At 40.9% G+C, this 18617-nt stretch overlaps 1 protein-coding gene across 4 annotated transcripts in view; it reads right to left on the bottom strand.

Moving 5' to 3' along the window:
- ARHGAP42 (Rho GTPase activating protein 42) overlaps positions 1 to 18617 on the bottom strand; it is a 295871-nt gene that overhangs the window by 120363 nt on the left and 156891 nt on the right. For 3 of the 4 annotated variants that reach the window (XM_048843617.2, XM_075126907.1, XM_048843632.2), the window contains exon 4: positions 12116 to 12187. The exons of the other annotated variant lie outside the window; for it this stretch is intronic. In XM_048843617.2, coding sequence (XP_048699574.2) covers positions 12116 to 12187 — 72 coding nt within the window. The remainder of the gene's footprint in view (positions 1 to 12115; positions 12188 to 18617) is intronic. 4 annotated transcript variants of the gene reach the window in all.

Genomic DNA, 18617 nt, shown 5'->3' with positions numbered 1-18617 from the left:
TAAAGCCAAAATGTTTACAACGAAGTGGTTCTGTTCTCCCATGTAACCCTCTGGTGTCTGTGCAGCCTTTGTTCAGCAGCAGACCACAATTACGTGCTTTCTAGCATTATAAAAGTGGTGCAATACCCAGTTTATAGGGAAGCTGCATTTACCATAGGTCTATTAGGAGTCACTCAAATAATTAAATACAATAGATGAAAAATAATATTTTCAAGGTGAATTTAGCAAGCTGTCCCAGATGATGATGATAATATTAAGGGGATATTTTATTAATATGCACCAACTCATAGCTGGCAATGTAGACACTTTACATAAAACACAGACTAAATCAATTTACAAGAAATTGAACAAAAATATAAAGCCAAGCCAATTCTTTCTAACTTCAGAAATCATCTTAACCTCTCTAACTCTGAGCAAAGACAAAGATGACATATTCCTGTGTCACCATCATGGTGCTATGGTTATGGGTCAGTTGCAAGCCAACAATAAAATTTTGCTCTGGATTCCAGGCTGGACCTTGGCACTGGGGCACTTTTAGATGAAGAAACAACTTTGTTTAATTAAAAACAGAAACAAGAATCAAAAGGTTGGTTAAGCTATTTCTGAAAATAAAATGTTTATACTAAGAGAAGGAGTGTCTCATTCCTGCTTATTCTTTCTGTCTCATTCCCCCCTCTTCTGTTCTGACCATTCCCCCATGCTTTTACCCACATGGTCTCTTTCCCTTTTGCCCTGTATCCCATTCCTTCTTCTTAGCCCACACCCAGCTTTCTCTTGTCTTCTTCTTTTCTCATCACCATTACCATCCCTAGATTCCTTCTTTCTTCTCTCCACTTACCTGGGAACCCCATGTACCTTCCCTCCTCCTAGCCCCTGAGATTCACACCTCCCTCTCCAGTATTCACCTCCTTGCTCCTCCTTCTGAAAGAGTTCCCCACCTTCATGCTCCCGCCTCTCCACAAATAACCAGGGGAGCTGCTGTTATTGAATGGTGGGGAGAGTGGATGGAGCCCTCTTCTCTCCCTCTGTGTAGTCTCTTCTCCTAGCAGAGGGAAGATGCTGGTGTTGAAGGGCTTATTCTTCCTTTGTGCCAGCTGCCAGGTGAGCTGTCTCCTCCATTGCACTGCTCTATTGCTTCCACTGCCCACAATATCAGGCCAGCATAGGAACAAGGTCAAGAGGCAGCAGCCACTTGGCCATAAAGGGGAGCTCACAGAAGTCCAACTTCTGTCCCCTCAACCTCATATTGAGCACGAATTGGGGCAAGAGAAAAAGCTTAAAAAGTCCCACAGTGACCTGGCTTTGGGGACAGGCCATGGCCAGCTTAAAACAACTGGCGATTGCTTACAGCCTTACAATTAAAATAACTTGACATGTACTTTTGTTTTATTACACGACAGCTCAGATTCACTGATACTTAAAGGGTTTCAAAACTGGTGACCATGTGGACATACAAGGCCCAATGTTGACTCTGCTCAGATACCAGCTTACCATGACACATTCACTCTGCCCATTTCTCTAACATTAAGGAGTCTTTCTGTTTACTGCAATTAAAAAACAATTAGCATTTGCACCGAATATCCTAAAACTAAACTAAGTTAGCTTCCTTTACGGAATCATAGTGGATTTCCAGCTGCTGTAGGGTGACTCGCCAAGAAACTCTAATAACTTCTGCATAATGTAACTGTAAAAGCTATAGTTTCATTTTGTTTTATGAGTGTTACATTGTTGGGCAATACAAATGTGACAGTTACAAACTACACTGTAACTTCTGTGGCTAGACTAAGTGAGCCGCTCTGAAATATAGCTGGGGTAAATTAATCCCAGCAGTGAACATGAATTTGTTTTCCAAGTTAAAAGGAATACTTATAGCTAAGAATGAATTAAAGTAAAAACAACAACAGAAATTCCCTTGAGACAGAAGAAATAACAATTTTCTGAAACATGACATTTTATAAAGGGAAATGACACTGTTTTTTAAACTCTTAAAAAAATCTAAGTTTGCTTCTTTTCTCTTTGATCTAATTTAGTCTGTAGTAAAAGTCAATGAACATTTGAACAAATATTGCTAAATACTGTACTTGATAGATAAAAAGAAAACATGAGAGTTTGGCCTTAGCGCACACAACACATCACACAATGATCTCACCAATGTTACCAGCTGGGGACCAGCAAACCACATTTACCAAATAAGGTAAGTTGCTTCGTTCCTGAAATTTTTTCCCAGTTAGCTCACTCCACTTTTCCTATGATTTATACAATAATTACAGAGGTCATTTTTTCAACTCAGATGGAGTAAATCATCAGGCTACCTAATGCAAGGCTAGATTTCTGTAGTCTCTGGAGAGATCTCCGTTTTCTTTAAACTGAGTGTGCACAGAAAAGGAAGAACTGAAATATGTGCAATAAAAACAGAAGAGCAAGTAATATAAATAATCAAGAAGGGCAGTAAGGGATGTAGATTGTGTACCGTTGGTTTGGTTACAAACACTAATATTTTATTTCCAAGATTTGTGGGGACAGTTTTTGATTGGGTACCTGCATATTTTTTCAGCACTTACAAAGGATTATTCTTTATTATTAGAGATTCTTGTGATATACAAAAACCACTGGAACTTTACTCACTGGATTGATGGCGACACTGAATATAAAATACAGATGTACAGCATTATACTGTATATTGGGTACTGTTTATCCTCAATAATCTTTCTGATTTGTGGAATTGCATTATCACAATTCTATCGGAAAGCCTCTTCCTAACCCTTATTTTTAACTCTGTGAACCTATATCTGCTTTAAGATATACATGCAGCTCCCACTGCAGTAAATCCAGTAATTAAAAAGAAAGAAAAAGAAGAAACTGAAATACTCAAAACTCTTCCTCACATCCTTTCCTTCTCCACTGAATTCTGACAAAAGCTGACAGCTCATACTGACATGTACACACACTAATAATGCTCACATCTGATGTAAGGTGCTACTTCAACAAGGTTCATACTTTAAACTTAACAGGAGTAAAACAATTAAAATTAAAAGGGTCTGATAAAGAAAAAAAAATGATACAATATTTAGAACATGTTTTTAAAAGAATATAGGAGCACAAACCAGGTAATTGTGGTCACAAAGACTGAAAAAAACTCATACAGATACAGGCAGACATCATCTTCCTTTCCAAATGCAAACAGTTGGACATTGTACCAAAAGGACTGAAGGTAAAAAATCCATTACAATCTACATACCATACAGACTATGCTGACAGCTTGTGCCACATGCTCTCAAAGAAACTGAGGAACCACTTGATCAACATCCTCTACAGCAAACAGGGAAAGATCAAGAATGAGCTCTCAAAACTGGATACTCTCATAAAAAACCAACCTTCCACACAAACTTCCTCGTGGCTGGACTTTACAAAAACTAGACAAGCCATTTATAACACACACTTTGCTTCTCTACAAAACAAAAAGGACACTGAACTATCTAAACTACTACATGCCACAAGAGGCCACAGCAATGATTCCCTTAATCCACCCAGCAATATTGTCAATCTATCCAACTCTTAGCCCAGCAGAAGAATCTGTCCTATCTCGGGGCCTCTCCTTCTGCCCCTCCACCCCCACGAACATGATACAGTTCTGTGATGACCTAGAATCCTATTTTCGACGTTTCTGACTCAAGGAATATTTCCAACACACCTCTGAACAACATACTAATCCACAGAGACCTCCCTACCAACACTACAAAAAGAAGGATTCTAGGTGGACTCCTCCTGAGGGTCAAAACAGCAGACTGGACTTCTACACAGAGTGCTTCCGCCGATGAGCACGGGCTGAAATTGTGGAAAAGCAGCATCACTTGCCCCATAACCTCAGCCGTGCAGAGCACAATGCCATCCACAGCCTCAGAAACAACTCTGACATCACAATCAAAAAGGCTGACAAACGAGGTGCTGTCGTCATCATGAATAGATCGGAATATGAACAAGAGGCTGCTAAGGCAGCTCTCCAACACCACTTTCTACAAGTCATTACCCTCTGATCCCACTGAGGGTTACCAAAAGAAACTACAGCATTTGCTCAAGAAACTCCCTGAAAAAGCACAAGAACAAATCTGCACAGACACACCTTTGGAACCCCGGCCTGGGGCATTCTATCTGCTACCCAAGATCCATAAACCTGGAAATCCTGGGCATCTCAGGCATTGGCACCCTGACAGCAGGATTGTCTTGCTATGTAGACTCCCTCCTCAGGCCCTACACCACAAGCACTCCCAGCTATCTTCGAGACACCACTGACTTCCTGAGGAAACTACAATCCATCGGTGATCTTCCTGAAAACACCATCCTGGCCACTATGGATGTAGAAGCCCTCTACACCAACATTCCACACAAAGATGGACTACAAGCCGTCGGGAACACTATCCCTGATAATGTCACGGAAAACCTGGTGGCTGAACTTTGTGACTTTGTCCTCGCCCATAACTATTTCACATTTGAGGACAATGTATACCTTCAAACCAGCGGCACTGCTATGGGTACCCGCATGGCCCACAGTATGCCAACATTTTTATGGCTGACTTAGAACAACACTTCCTCAGCTCTCGTCCCCTAATGCCCCTACTCTACTTGCGCTATATCGATGACATCTTGATCATCTGGACCCATGGAAAAGAAGGAATTCTGCCATGATTTCAACAATTTCTATCCCACCATCAACCTCAGCCTGGACCAGTCCACACAAGTGATCCACTTCCTGGACACTACGGTGCTAATAAGCGATGGCCACATAAACACCACCCTATACCGAAAACCTACTGACCGCTATTCCTACCTACATGCCTCCAGCTTTCACCCAGACCACACCACACGATCCATCATCTACAGCCAAGCTCTGCGATACAACCACATTTGCTCCAACCCCTCAGACAGAGACAAACACCTACAAGATCTCTATCAAGCATTCTTACAACTACAGTACCCATCTGCTGAAGTGAAGAAACAAATTGACAGAGCCAGAAGAGTACCCAGAAGTCACCTACTACAGGACAGGCCCAACAAAGATAATAACAGAACGCCACTAGCCATCACCTTCAGCCCCCAACTAAAACCTCTCCAACGCATCATCAAGGATCTACAACCTATCCTGAAGGACGACCCATCACTCTCACAAATCTTGGGAAACAGGCCAGTCCTTGCTTACAGACAGCCCCCCAACCTGAAACAAATACTCACCAGCAACTACACACCACACAACAGAACCAGTAACCCAGGAACCTATCCTTGCAATGAAGCCCATTGCCAACTGTGTCCACATATCTATTCAGGGGACACCATCACAGGGCCTAATCACATCAGCCACACTATCAGAGGCTCGTTCACCTGCAAATCTACCAGTGTGATATATGCCATCATGTGCCAGCAATGCCCCTCTGCCATGTACATTAGTCAAACTGGACAGTCTCTACGTAAAAGAATAAATGGACACAAATCAGATGTCAAGAATTATAACATTCATAAACCAGTCAGAGAACACTGCAATCTCTCCTAAAGGTCGCAATATTACAACAAAAAGACTTCAAAACAGGCTCCAACGAGAGACTGCTGAATTGGAATTAATTTGCAAACTGGATACAATTAACCTAGGCTTGAATAGAGACTGGGAGTGGATGTGTCATTACAGAAAATAAAACTATTTCCCCATGTTTACTTCCCACCCCCCACTGCTCCTCAGACGTGCCTGTTAACTGCTGGCAATGGCCCACCTTGATTTTCTCCCCTTCCTTTCCCCCGCTCTCCTGCTGGTAATAGCTCATCTTAAGTGATCACTCTCCTTACAATGTGTATGATAACACCCATTTTTTCATGTTCTGTGTGTATATAAATCTCCTCACTGTCTTTTCCACTGAATGCATCCGATGAAGTGAGCTGTAGCTCACGAAAGCTTATGCTCAGATAAATTTGTTAGTCTCTAAGGTGCCACTAGTACTCCTTTTCTTTTTGTGAATACAGACTAACACAGCTGCTACTCTGAAATGCCTGAATGAAATGAAATGCCTGAATGAAATGCTACTCTGAAATGCCTGAAATGCCTGAATTTGCCTGAAATGCCTAATTTCTCCCACACCCCCAAAAAATCAGACAAAAATCACCTCTAAATATATTGTGTTTTTTTGTTCTATTCTAGATAGGTTCTTATACACACATCACCGTAGTATCTGAGCAATTTGCAGTAGTGCATTCGCAATGTGACTAACATCTGTCGTCTGTGATTTGTTTTCTCTCCCATCTTCTCTTCAGGGGTAGAACTGTGTGTGCAGTTTATTGTGTTCTTTGGTAGGGCTGTTTTGGTTTGTTAGGATTTTGATCTTTTTAAATGTACATGCTGCTGTGAGTTTATGTTAGAAAAAAGCAAGTTCAAAGAAATGCACCTTCCCTGTTGGAACAGAAGGTGGTGAGATTTGCGTCTTTGGCACCTTTACTACTATCCAGAGAGTTTGTGGGCCCAGTGAAGATGTCAATATTAATGAAATCCCTGTGTACAGACATCCTTAGAGTGCTGTGAAACTTTTGTTACAAAAGTCCAAACCGGGTTTCCAGTTTGTTACATATGCAGAGATCACTCCACATTCAGCCAAAGGTTCACAAATCTTCATGCAAACCTGTGTTAACTAAAGAGTTTTTTAAGAAACTCGCAGTTTTGACCAATTATTAAGCATTTGGTTTGGTCAAAGCTGAAGCCAGGTGAACAGAGATTGAGGTAAATGTTCATACCATCTCTGGCACTGTAATACCCCTCAGGCTATGTCTACACTGCAGATTCTGGTGAAGATGCGCTAAACTGATGGGAGAGAGCTCTTCCTTTGGCTTAATAAGTCCTGCCTCATGAGAGGCGGTAGCTATGTTGGCAGGAGAAGCTCTATCACTGACACAGCACTGTCCACAGTGGTGCTTAGGTTGGTATAACTTACGTTGCTTGGGGGTGGGGATTATTCACACCCCTGAGTGATGTAAATTATACCAAAGTAATTTGTAGTGTCAACATAGCCTCAGTTTTGCATACCTTTATTACTAACCCATTCCTATTGTACTTCACAGATTTACCATTCTTGTTAGAGATTTTCAGGCTTTTTTTTTTTTTTTTTTAAGAACATTAAGTGTAATTAATTGTCATCTCTTTGTGCTGCTCTCATTCATCTCAATGCCCTTTGAAACTATTTCATTTGACAGATCCACCTCATATCATACCCAATCATACTCTAGACTATGTGGGTGGTCTGAATATCCCAGCGCTGAAGCTGACAGTTGACCTCAGGCAAAGCAGAAGAAGAAAACACAAATATATTTATTTTAGAGTTTTCTAAAACAACCAACTAGTAGAGCTCCTGTCTGGTGGCTGAACCTAACAGGTGTCAACCCAGGAACCTAATGGTCCAAAAGAGAGGTAACGAGGTCTAATGGAATAGACACAGGACTGAGTTGGAAGATCTGGGTTCCAGTCCTAACTCAGCCACTAAGTTGTTGTGTGGCTTGGACAAGTCTCTTGACCTCTGCATGTCCCTTTCCCCCCAGTTATGAAATGGGGACAAATGCCTATCCAACAGGGATGCTGTTAGAATTAATTAATATTTGTAAAGTGCTCTGCCCAGGTAGAGCCCTATACAAAGTGTTTGGTGTTATTGTTAATGGCAACAGCAACCGGGAGTGAGCTATCTCCAAACACAGAAGTATTAACTGTCTAGAGACTCACTGATTGCATATATCTAAAGGGGACAGGGAGTGCTGCACATTGCTCTATAATGACCTCAGCATCCTGACTAAGAAGCCATGTTAATGATCTCTGGATAGAGTCTTGTTTAGCTTCTCCAGACAGAACGCCTGTCAACAACACAGTGAGTCTCTACAGAAAAGGCAATCACATCCCTAAAGCTATGTTATTACAAAATTAAATAGCAATCCAAAGAATCAAACAACTTTCAATGTATGTAGGAATGAAAACTGCTAAAAAAAGAGAAAGCATTCTCAGATGGCATTAAACTCTATTTATTTGCAGCATAGTTAAAAACAAATTCCCATGTTCTGCATCTACATAGCAGGACATGGGTGTGGTGAGGAAAGCATGCAACTGTACACACAAAAAATATCAAACATGAGGGAAGAAAACATCTTCTTTGTTCACAGAAGTCTGACCACAAGTCCACAGCAGGAATTTGCTCGAAATGTGTGTTTAGTTCCTGTACAGAGGGTTCTCCATCTCCCTGCTACACACTCACAGGAGTAGTACAGAAAACACTCAAATATCACTTACATTCTCCATTTTTCCTCTTACCATATATATTTTCTCCTTCTGTGAATCTGCTCTGATGCAGAAAGAGTGCAGGCAGTATTACTTATTTTATAGGCCCACCACATTATGCTCTTTATACAAGAACTAAACAAAACTAGAATGGTTTCTTCAAACCAAAGCAATATTAAAAATTGAAAGATTTCCCAGATAATCTATCAGCAAAGTTTTAAATCAAGGGTACAATATCTCAGAAGCAGTACATGTACTCAAGGCAAAGGGTCCTGTGGCACCTTATAGACTAACAGATGTATTGGAGCATAAGCTTTCGTGGGTGAATACCCACTTTGTCAGATGCATGTACTGGAAATTTCCAGAGGCAGGTATAAATATGCAAGCAAGAATCAGGCTAGGGATAACGAGGTTAGTTCAATCAGGGAGGAGGCCCTCTTCTAGCACTGGCTGGTACCAGAATCATGCACCTTATTAAAGTACCCTTTAAGACTTATTGTACCCTTTAAGACTCTCCAAGGCAACTTAAAGTACCCTTTAAGACTTATTGTACCCTTACCCTTATTGTACCCTTTAAGACTCTCCAAGGCAACTAATCTGCAGAGTTCTGTGTACCTTAAGAATTCTACATTGAGCTGGAAATAGGGCTTTCTAGATTGAGAGACTACACCTAGGAAACTCCTTTTCTGAATGTGCTCCCAGGTTCCCTGGGCTCAATACTGAGCCTTGTACAGTCCTTTGTGCCGCTCTGCTAACTGTATAGCTGTCTTAAACCACTGACTAGAGATTCTCCATATGGAAGAAATATCTGGACACTGCAGCCCAGAGGGGTGTGGAGACAGAAGGAGACATGGCCAAAGCACACTGAGCTCTGAGAATCTGCAGTGCCCCTTTGGGACCACTACATCCAGAGCACAGTTTAGAATAGCCCCAAGGTAGTTCTAAACTATACCAAGGATTGAACAAGACCGTGGCTGTTCTTAGAATGAGGGAGCCACAACCAGCTGCTTTGCCATTCTCCACCTCTGCTGCGCCCAGAGGAGACACAGACCTCTGTGTAAGGAGTTGGAGGTGAGTCAGTTCATCTGACTGTTTCTCCACCCATTTAAAAAACATTCTTTTTTGTTTCAGAGGGGTAGCCGTGTTAGTCTGCATCAGCAAAAACAACGAGAAGTCCTTGTGGCACCTTAGAGACTAACACATTTATTTGGGCATAAGCTTTTGTGGGCTATAAACCATTTCATCAGATGCATGGAGTGGAAAATACAGCAAGCAGGTATAAATATACAGCACATGAAAAGATGGGAATTGCTTTACTAAGTGGGGGGTCAGTGCTAACAAGGCCAGTTCAATTAGGGTTGACAACAAGGGGTGAACGACAACAGAGGGAAATTTACTTTTTGTAGTGCTAATGAGGCCAATTTAATCAAGGTGGATGTGGCCCATTCCAAGCAGTTGACAAGAAGCTGTGAGTATCAACAGAGCGAAAATTATTTTTTGTAGTGACCCAGCCACTCCCAGTCTTTATTCAGGCCTAATTTGATGATGTAAAGTTTGCAAATTAATTTCAGTTCTGCAATTTCTCTTTGAAGTTTATTTGTAAGTTTTTTTATTGAAGAATGGCAACTTTTAATTCTGTTATTGAGGGTCAAGGGAGATTGAAGTGCTCTCCTACTGGTTTTTGAATATTACAGTTCTTGATGTCCGATTTGTGTCCATTTATTCTTTTGCGTAGAGACTGTCTGGTTTGGCCAGTGTGCATGGCAGAGGAGCATTGCTGGCACATGATGGCATATATCACACTGGTAGATGTGCAAGTGAATGAGCCCTTGATAGTGTGGCTGATGTGGTTGGGTCCTATGATGGTGTCCCTTGAATAGAGTTGGCAAGGGGGTTTGTTCCAGGGTTTGGTTCCTGGGTTAGTGTTTCTGTTGTGTGGTGTGTAGTTGCTGGTGAGTATTTGCTTCAGGTTGGCGGGCTGTCTGTAAGCGAGGACTAGCCTGTCTCCCAAGGTCTGTGAGAGTGAGGGATCGTCCTTCAGGATAGGTTGTAGATCCTTGATGATGCACTGGAGAGGTTTTATTTGGGGGCTGTAGGTGATGGCTAGTGGCGTTCTGTTACTTTCTTTGCTGGGCCTGTCCTGTAGTAGGTGACTTCTGGGTACCCTTCTGGCTCTGTCAAGCTGTTTCTTCACTTTCCCAGGTAGGTATTGTAGTTTTAAGAACTCCTGATAGAGATCCTGTAGTTGTTTGTCTCTGTCTGAAGGATTGGAGCAAATGTGGTTGTATCTTAGGGCTTTGCTGTAGACAATGGATCGTGTGATGTGGTCTGGATGAAAGCTGGAGGCATGTAAGTAAGTATAGTGGTCAATAGGTTTCCGGTATAGGGCGGTGTTTATGTGACCATCGCTTATTTGTACTGTAGTGTCCAGGAAGTGGATTTCTTTTGTGGACTGGTCCAGGCTGAGGTTCATGGTGGGGTGGAAATTGTTGAAATCCAGATGGAATTCCTCAAGGGCCTCCTTTCCATGGGTCCAGATGATGAAGATGTCATCAATGTAGTGCAAGTAGAGTAGGGGCGCTAGGGGACGAGATCTGAGGAAGCATTGTTCTAAGTCAGCCATAAAAATGCTGGCATACTGTGGGGCCATGCGGGTACCCATAGCTGCACCGCTGACTTGACGGTATAAATCATTCCCAAATCTGAAACAGATGTTGATATTCACCCCTTCTTGTCAACTGTTGGGAATGGGCCACATCTACCCTAATTGAATTGGCCTCGTTAGCACTGACTCCCCTCCCCCCACACTTGGTAAGGCAACTTCCATCTTTTCACGTGCTGTATATTTATACCTGCTTACTGTATTTTCCACTCCATGCATCTGATGAAGTGGGTTATAGCCAACATTCTTTTTTCATTTCCCCTTTCTTTCATCAGTTTTGTTTATCAATTGTTTAAGTTTTTACAGAGTCCCAAATGCACAAAATTATTATTACTCATGTTTATTATGGCAGTGCTTAAGGGACAACCAAGAATGGGGCCGCATTGTGCTAAGCCTTGTAAAAAACACCATAGGAAACAGTCCCTACCCCCAAAGAGCTTGCTATCTAACTAGACATGATAGACACAAGGTGAGGCAGGGATCTAACACACAAGCAGAGTGAACAATGTGATGGCAGCAAACATCACATTATTTCCATACTTGTAAGAGGGGGTGTGATATTGGATTTACGTAGGAAGGATTAAGATAAATGGAAAGAAAAGGGAAATGAAGTAGGAGAGAAGAGGGTAAACGTGGCAGGTGTGGTGAGGTGAAGAGACTGTGATGGAGGGGGAGAGAGAGGACTGGAGCAAACAGCCAATGAATATAGGACGGACAAAACTGTAAAAAGTTCTCTCAAGGTTCCTGCTTTCGCTGCTTCTTCAGCTGCTAGGATAGGATCATTGGAAATGTTCACAATGTACATTAGAATGACTCTGGGCTTGTCAAAAATAAGTGTCTGCAATTATTTCTCAGTTACTTTTTGGCTTTTCATATGGGATTGAATTAAACCTAAATACCAGAAAATAAAGTCAACTAAAGGATATGGCAGATTTGCTACAAAAGAAAAGGTTCCGTTAGTGCCTAAGGTATGCAATATATCCAGAACCTTAAAATGTGCTTTCTAAAATGTTCCACTCCTCTGAAGCAAAGAACTAAAGTCCAATTTATCAATACACACATACACTGAGAACAATGGTATCATTACTTTAAAATGTCTGTAATCTAACAATCAACATAGAGTGAACATCAAGCAAATATAAAATAAATAAGAATCGGTTCCTTACTTTCGCTGCACCTATTTGTTCTTTACGAAACTTTTCCAGTGGTGCTATTAACACATCATTGGCATTCTGGATCTGAAATGTCAAACATAAATATTCAAATGTGTCTCTTTTCATATATAGTATTTAAAGAAAGTTGGGAGCGACAGTACTACTTCAGTAAATCTCACTTTGCTAATCTACAAACCTGATAAAAACCCAGTGGTTTCATCACAGTGGTCAATGAAGGTTTAACCGTTTCATCACAGTGGTCAATGAAGGTTTTACTGTACAAGGTTTAACCGTACAGTGCAGGTAACGCTTCTTTGCTTTTATAAAGTATACTACAAAACATTTCCCAATGTATTATGAAGCATCATCATAAATAATTAAAACTTAATTATATTTGTCAATTTAAAACAAATAAAAAGTACTCATGCTGCATACATAGGATTCCTGGTATTTGTTTTCCCTGAAATTTAGAGTTTACAATCTAATTTCAGACAAGATGCAACAACTGGAAGTAAAACAATCTGGCAAAACTTGGGAGAAGACAAAGGTAACAGTCTTAGGAACATGATTATATAGACTAGTTATGTGCACAAATGGATAGCTTAGTCATTTCAGCAATCCCCTCTGATCATCTAGCCACGCCAGTTAAGGGAATAATCCAAAAGGAAAGCTGAAAAAAGTTACGAAATATATAAAATTGGCAACTATCATGTTTATTTTTTATTAATAAACTGAAAAATGGCTATGGGGTAATTTTATCCTCTTACACTTAACCTGGAAGCCCTAATTATGTGATAGCTTTCATTCTTTTCCATTGTTTGTCTGTTCACTTAGACCAGGGGTTCCCAAACTTGGTTCGCGGCTTGTTCCGGCCAATGGGAGCTGTGGGAAGTGGTGGCCCAGCCCGGCCTGTGCCATTTCCCTCAGCTCCCATTGGCTGGGAACAGTGAAACGCAGCCACTGGGAGCTGCGAGCAGCCGTACCTGCAGACACTCAGGTAAACAAAGCATCTTGAGGCCCGCCAGGGGCTTACCCTGAACAAGCCATAAACCAAGTTTGGGAACCCCTGACTTAGAGTGAAACTCACCCCACTGCATAAGGCAAACAAAAATGTTTGTGCATTATTTAAACCTTACTTAACCTCAAAGCTAAGGGTTATGTGGCATGTAAGTCACTCATTAGGTTTTGGCTAGGAAGGATATATTCATTTATTTTGCTATCTTAATTTATTTAACTTTTTGCCATGCAATACCACTTAAAAAAAACACCATACTCAATCTTTTTGCAAACATTTCTATAAGAAATCATCCATTTTCAGGTTTAGACACAACAGCCAGAGGAAGTCTTTTTATATGAGCCTCATTCTGAGTCATGTCACTGACTTTAGTTGCAAAGATATGCAACTCTCACACAAATTTGGTGTCCCCCCTTTTTTATTGTTGTAAATTATTCACCTCAGAAATAAAGAATAAAAAAACTGATTATACAAAGTTATTTACCTTAAAGGATTAATAGCAAAACATTTTAAGTTTCCTGCATAAATAATTGTTTGTTCTCTCATTTCTGGTCTTTACCAAATACATTGCATTCCACATTTGGATCTTGGCAGCTAGGGAGGATGGGCTAATGTAAATAAGACAGATATGAATGAGTAATGCTGTGGTAGCTTTTACATAATAAGCGACAAGACACAGTGCTATTATAGCATGAAAGCTTCCCAAAGGGCTATAATAGTCCAGACAAACTAATCTGTAAAATATAAACAAAAATTCAGCAAGCAGACTTTTTCAAAACTAAGATTTCATTCCCAAAGCTCACACAGTCACTTTCTCAGTCAGGTGGTCCCAGTGGACAGAAGGTAGGTGAAAAAAAGCAAAACTCTCATATTGCCATACCTACTTAATAGTAGAAAAAGTAAGGTGACTAGCAGCACTCGACAAGTTTGATGATGTGGTGGCCCAAAGTGACCAAGCTGAAAACCATAACAACTGACACCACAGCTGACCGTGTTTATGACAATGACTAAATATTAAAATCTAGCATATGGTCGAATGTCCTGCAAACATGATAAAAAACAACAGAAATGTGGCCAACAAAACTAGAAATCTTGAGAACCAGACCTCACCTGAATACACTTGGCCTTGCACTTCTATGCCAGCGTGACTACACTGAGCTTTTATTGAATAAAATATGACAGTCAGTACTATAAAGTATTTCCTGTCTTATTAATTTTGATACTGAATTAAATGTTATGCTGTTCCCTAAACTGTCATTTTTCACTGACATTCTGATTTATTATATGTACTTAAGGTAGCAACTAGAGATCTGAACTGAGATTGGGGCCCTTATGTGCTAGGCACTATCCAAACACATAGTCAGAGAGACCAAGTCCCAAAGAGCTTGCATTCTAAATAGATAGGACAGGCAAGGCCAAGAGAGTCAAACAGAGGTGAAGTGACTTGCTCAAGGTCACATGGCAGGTCTGTGGCACAGCCAGGAATAGAACCTAGGCCTCACAAAGCTCAGTTCAGGGACACACCTGCATTGAATATGTTTGTGAGGAGGAAACTATAGGTCCTGACAGCATCTATAAAAGCAAGGGAGATTGTTTTAATGTTTGGCACAAGAAGGGATGTTGAGATCTTTGGCACTACAGAATGGATGTCTCTCTTTTTCCCCTACTCCCACGAGGAAAGAAACTGAGATTTTTGGTGGAGACTTGAATTCCTACTGTCTAACAACCATTTGCCACATTTCCCAGTGTACCAATATTCGTTGCGGCATCCAACAACTATACACATACAAGATGAATGTTTCTCTTTATAACCATCAGTAAAAAAGTTAATATTGATATAAATAATCACTATTTGTCTTCAGCGTTAACACCACACTGAGCTGAATGAGGCTGTTCACAACACTCAGAGTTGTCACTTTCATGTGCCTTGTGTGCAAACTCAGGAGACCACTCAAAGCAGTTCATATTTTAAAGGCTTTCTTCACAACCTTCAAATGAGAGAAACTTGCCATTTACTGTTAACCGACAGTTTAACTTATGAAGCAAAAATCATCTGCTGCAAATTCCATTGCAGTGAAATCTCAGAATACAAAATGGTCCCTGCTCTAGACATCGTGAAAGAGCTAATTTATATACAATCATATGGCATTATAAGGAGATGTCAAGAAACAAGCGTTCCAAGAACCAGCAGGACCACTGTACTTTGTACACAAGGGAATTTAGAATTAGGAATGGGCAATGGATGTAGCCAGAAATTAAAAGAATATATTCATTTAAATAAATATAGAAATAGTCTCCTGATCTAAGTCGAGATACACAGACAGAATGCTGCACATTAGTCCCAATGACGAACGCTTCTGATGACAGAACACTGATGTGGCAATCCTCTTCCTGGCTAAATTATGCATTAGACAAGCCAGGAAGGAGTATTTATTTTGGGAAGAGAAGCCTGCCAATAAACTATTGGAGAGAATCCTGGCAGATGCATTTCAACAGACCTCATTACAGGATTCAGGTTGCTCAGCTGTGTAAAGACTCCCTCTCTATCTTCATTGGACTTTGCTGGGCTAGCTTGGATAAAACATAAATATACAGCTGGTAGAACTTCTGCCTTGCACATTTATTTTCTTTTCATTACTGGTTCCTATCACTGGAATTACATTATATTATAGTTGGCTTGTTTTGGCATCTCATTTGTTGATATTTTTTGGCTAAAATAATCTATTGCATGACTGAGCACTGGATAATCTTTACAATAACCCTCCAAAATGTGTCATTTTGCAATACTAATGCATATATGATATGATTTTTACAAGTAAAGTTCTTGACCTTTCTTTGAGCTTTCCTTTACTGAGTGGCCAATATTATATTTTTATATATATATATATATATATATATATATATATATATATATATATATATATATATATATATAGTATAGTGTGTATATATATATATATATATACACACACACACACACTCACTATATTATATGATAAGAGAGAGAAAGAGAATTGAGAGCATGGAGAAAATAATAATGTTCTTACATCACCATCTATCTTAAACTGTTGAAATCATTAATTATATCTTCTCACTGATGGTGAAAATCAATGGGAAGTACTTTGAGCATCTAAGATTTATTCAGATTTTAAAAAGGATTTTCCATGTAATTATCTCTCACTTTGTAGAATGAAGCTAGATTTCCCTTTTTGAATTTAAAAACAAATTCTAAAACTAATGGGCATCATTACTCTTGTCCAATGGACTTTGCACTAATTATTACTTTACTGATTTGGATGACCTATCGCTGTAACAGCTACTTCTAAAAGCTATATATATAGGTGTATGTATATATTAATAGAAGGAATAACACCAAAGGAATAAACTCTCCCATAAATCTGAGATTCAGAGTACAGCATCTTGAAAAAAACTAAATTATCAAATTAAAACTGTAAAGTCAATAATTATTCGCATGTGTATAATGCTTTTCAGTCAAGGATGTTGAGGAAATTTGCAAACAATTAATTCAACACCCTTACAAGAAAGGTACAGTCAATATACCCATCTAGGAACACAGGAATTTGCAGACCAAGTGGCCCATCAAGTCCACTATCCAATCTCTGATAATGGCCAGTACTACATGCTTCACAGAAAGATGCAAAAAATACTATAGTGGGTAGTTATGGAATAACTTGCCCTTAGAGACAGTTCTTACTGAACCCTCAGCTGGAGTTTGTTTTATGCTCTGAAACAAGAAGGTTTACCCGGGCAGACAGAGGCATTTGACCATGGTCAAATAGTACATAATTTGCATAGGTAGAAACTGAATCCGGGGGTGAAATAGCTGGCCCCGCTGAAGTCAATGGCAATACTCTGCTGGAGTACAACGGCACCAGGGCTTTCATAGATTCCAAGGCAGACTGACTTCGACTCCCTCAGGGAACAGATGGGTAGGATCCCCTGGGGGACTAACATGAAGGGGAAAGGAGTCCAGGAGAGCTGACTGTATTTCAAGGAATCCCTGTTGAGGTTACAGGGACAAACCATCCCGATGTGTCGAAAGAATAGTAAATATGGCAGGCGACCAGCTTGGCTTAACGGTGAAATCCTAGCGGATCTTAAACATAAAAAAGAAGCTTACAAGAAGTGGAAGGTTGGACATATGACCAGGGAAGACTACAAAAATATTGCTCGGGCATGTAGGAATGAAATCAGGAAGGCCAAATCGCACCTGGAGCTGCAGCTAGCGAGAGATGTTAAGAGTAACAAGAAGGGTTTCTTCAGGTATGTTGGCAACAAGAAGAAAGCCAAGGAAAGTGTGGGCCCCTTAATGAATGAGGGAGGCAACCTAGTGACAGAGGATGTGGAAAAAGCTAATGTACTCAATGCTTTTTTTGCCTCTGTCTTCACTAACAAGGTCAGCTCCCAGACTGCTGCGCTGGGCATCACAACATGGGGAATAGATGGCCAGCCCTCTGTGGAGAAAGAGGTGGTTAGGGACTATTTAGAAAAGCTGGACGTGCACAAGTCCATGGGGCCGGACGAGTTGCATCCGAGAGTGCTAAAGGAATTGGCGGCTGTGATTGTAGAGCCATTGGCCATTATCTTTGAAAACTCGTGGCGAACAAGGGAAGTCCCAGATGACTGGAAAAAGGCTAATGTAGTGCCAATCTTTAAAAAAGAGAAGAAGGAGGATCCTGGGAACTACAGGCCAGTCAGCCTCACCTCAGTCCCCGGAAAAATCATGGAGCAGGTCCTCAAAGAATCAATCCTGAAGCACTTGCATGAGAGGAAAGTGATCAGGAACAGTCAGCATGGATTCACCAAGGGAAGGTCATGCCTGACTAATCTAATCACCTTCTATGATGAGATTACTGGTTCTGTGGATGAAGGGAAAGCAGTGGATGTATTGTTTCTTGACTTTAGCAAAGCTTTTGACACGGTCTCCCACAGTATTCTTGTCAGCAAGTTAAAGAAGTATGGGCTGGATGAATGCACTATAAGGTGGGTAGAAAGTTGGCTAGATTGTCGGGCTCAACGGGTAGTGATCAATGGCTCCATGTCTAGTTGGCAGCCGGTGTCAAGTGGAGTGCCCCAGGGGTTGGTCTTGGGGCCGGTTTTGTTCAATATCTTCATAAATGATCTGGAGGATGGTGTGGATTGCACTCTCAGCAAATTTGCGGATGATACTAAACTGGGAGGAGTGGTAGATACGCTGGAGGGCAGGGATAGGATACAGAGGGACCTAGACAAATTGGAGGATTGGGCCAAAAGAAATCTGATGAGGTTCAATAAGGATAAGTGCAGGGTCCTGCACTTAGGACAGAAGGACCCAATGCACAGCTACAGACTAGGGACCGAATGGCTAGGCAGCAGTTCTGCGGAAAAGGACCTAGGGGTGACAGTGGACGAGAAGCTGGATAGGAGTCCGCAGTGTGCTCTTGTTGCCAAGAAGGCCAATGGCATTTTGGGATGTATAAGGAGGGGCATAGCGAGCAG

Source organism: Caretta caretta, chromosome 1, assembly GCF_965140235.1.
Source record: "Caretta caretta isolate rCarCar2 chromosome 1, rCarCar1.hap1, whole genome shotgun sequence".
NCBI classification, from domain to species: Eukaryota; Metazoa; Chordata; order Testudines; family Cheloniidae; genus Caretta; species Caretta caretta.
Note: the sequence above shows the minus strand (reverse complement) of the source record. Positions and strands in the feature narration are given on the sequence as shown.